Genomic DNA, 2,547 nt, shown 5'->3' with positions numbered 1-2,547 from the left:
GCCACTCTAATAAATCTAGAGTTCAACGCCGAGGCTCTAGCAAAATATATAAGTACGAATGCCTCTTGTTGTAACCTTATGGCCTCTGTTTCTGTTGGATTCTTGCTTGATGCATGATTTGCCTGCTCTTTTTGTGTTTTAATTTTAACCTGTGCCTAACCTCTGCCATGCTTGTCCCCTTGGTGCAGATTCTAAGATGGATAGGCAACAACGGTTGCGGATGGCTCAGTTACTGAGGCCGAAGGACGGGGCCTTGGCATCTGCCCCTCCAACTTCTGCTGCGCCCTCAGCTTCTCCCAACCCCCAATCTCAATCTGCCACGACTCCGTCCACCCCATCAGTCCAAGCTTCTCCCCACCAGCCTCCAAGCTCCCCACTAACCATTGCGGCCATGCCTCTTGCGCTGGCCGAGGCTGCTGCTCCCTCAGCCCCCTTGAAAAAGGGAAAAGGGTGGTGGTGGTCACTGATGATGATGAAGATTCTGCTGAGGGGCAAGTCTTCTAGCGTCAAAGGACAATTCAGCATGTCCCTCAACAAGTCACCTCGGCCACTTCTTCCTCTCATGGGGCCGAGTTTTTGAGGGAGGATCCCCCTAGTTCCACTTCCCCTCCTCAACCGACGAACCCGGAGGTTGAGACTGAGGCCACGACCATTCCTTCGCCTGCCCCAGAGCTCCCTCCTCCTATGCAAGATTCGTTATGGGGGTTCCTGGCCAGGGAGTCCCCGGGTAGTCAAGCTGAAGAGGCCCAGAGAGAAAGCTTATACTACTACATGGGGGCCTTCATGTCTTGCGCCTACGCCTGGCACAAACAGTCCAGGGCCAAAGCTGCTCAAAACTCTGCCTTCCAAGCACTGAAGAAGGAAGTTGCTTCCCTAAAAGAGGAGAAGGAGAAGCTAAAGGAGGAGAAGGAGAGGCTAGCCACCCACTGGGGGCGTCAGGAGGAAGCATACAAAGCCTCACTGAGGGTGGCGCAGGAAGCGAGGGAGGAGGCCAATAAACGGTTGCACGAGGTGGCTCAATCCCAAGCAGAGCTCCTTGGTGAAGTGGTCCCCCTTCGCTCAAAAATCGCTGATCTTGAGGCGGTGGCGGAGACCTCTAAAACGTACCAGAAGAAACTCGAGGACCAATGCGTGGATCGGGAGCAGACGCTAGGAAAGACTGAGGTCGCCCTCGCGGACAAGACTGACGAATGCTCCCAGTTAACCACTGAGAATACCTCTCTCCAAGCCAAGGTCCAAGAGTTGATTTCTGCCTTGTCCTCCAAATACCAAGAGATGACCGCTCAAGCTGTCGACTTCAAGGTTGCGGAGGAGAAGCTGCTAAGGGAGGCCGCCATCAGTTTCGCCGAAGGGTTCGCAGAGGCTCTGGTCCAAGCTGCCTGCGCAAATCCTGGTATTGACGTTTCTGGTTGCAGCCCTCTGAGAGAAGTGGTTGATGGCAAAATAGTGCCCCTAGAGGCCCCCAAAGAATAGCCTTACTTCATGTTTCAACCCAATATTTGACGTGTATATAATTGCCTTTTGCTTAACTTGCCACTGTCATGAACCTTACCCGTAATTATTACTCTTGATTTATGCTTAAACGTTATCTGCTTTATCTTTGCATACTTGCGTCTGCTTCTGCTTTCTTTGCTGTATCGTGTGCATTACCTTTGATACTCCCCTTCATCGTGTTCGACTTTAATTCTTTAGGTAGCACGTGATCTCCTCTCCTACTCTCTCTTTTTAAGTCGTGAGGCGTACCTTTCCCTTGGTCTCTCCATCAAGAAACTTACTTGGCCTTCGTATCTGCGAGGAATCTTCCTCCTGAAAGCGTCACCTGCTTCGTCATTGCCCAAAGGCAAGGAAGGATTTGGTCTCTACTAGGGCCTCAACATCACTCAAAGGCGAGGGAAGACTATATTTGTTCCTCTTTGGTGCCTCAGCGTCGCTCGAGGGCGAGGAGGACTTATCTCACCTGTGTTGGGTGTCTACACTCAAGGAGGGACCTTCTCTGGGTGTCCTCAGTGTGTCTAAATACTTTGGGACAAAAGTCGCGCTCTGGTGCCCACACCCATGGAGAGATCTAAACCATAGTACCGTATCGTCCATGGAGTGTCTAAAACACCAGGGCAACTCAACCCTTATCCTTTTGCGTTTGGTGCCCACGACTGAGGAGAGGCCTGCTACAGCAACACCGTATCGTCCTCAGGGTGTCTAAAAACACCAAGGCGAAATGTTCTGAACATCAGACGTTGGGGCTAGCTATTCCTACCGGAGGAGGGGGCATCCCGAAGGAATCCCTTAACCCCTGCTCAGGGACTAGGCACCCAGATTTTAGCTTGCATCTATCGTCTGATACCGGGGCCAGCTATTCATACCTGAGGAGGGGGCGTCCAAACGGAATCCCTTAACCCCTGCTCAAGGACTAAGCGCCCGGGTTTTTAACTTATGTCTAGTATCTGACACCGGGGCCATACTTGAGGAGGGGGCGTCCCGAAGGAATCCCTTGACCCCTGCTCAAGGACTGGGCTTCCGGATATTAATTTATACTGATATCTGGTACTG

At 52.0% G+C, this 2,547-nt stretch overlaps 1 protein-coding gene across 1 annotated transcript; it reads left to right on the top strand.

Moving 5' to 3' along the window:
• The first annotated feature begins 771 nt into the window (after positions 1–771).
• On the top strand, positions 772–1,473 carry LOC137815672 (uncharacterized). The gene has a single exon (XM_068618784.1). It carries the CDS (start codon positions 772–774, stop codon positions 1,471–1,473), a length of 702 nt encoding a protein of 233 aa, XP_068474885.1.
• Positions 1,474–2,547: the final 1,074 nt, after the last annotated feature.

This window comes from Phaseolus vulgaris, chromosome 1, assembly GCF_000499845.2.
Source record: "Phaseolus vulgaris cultivar G19833 chromosome 1, P. vulgaris v2.0, whole genome shotgun sequence".
Lineage (NCBI taxonomy): Eukaryota > Viridiplantae > Streptophyta > Magnoliopsida > Fabales > Fabaceae > Phaseolus > Phaseolus vulgaris.
Note: the sequence above shows the minus strand (reverse complement) of the source record. Positions and strands in the feature narration are given on the sequence as shown.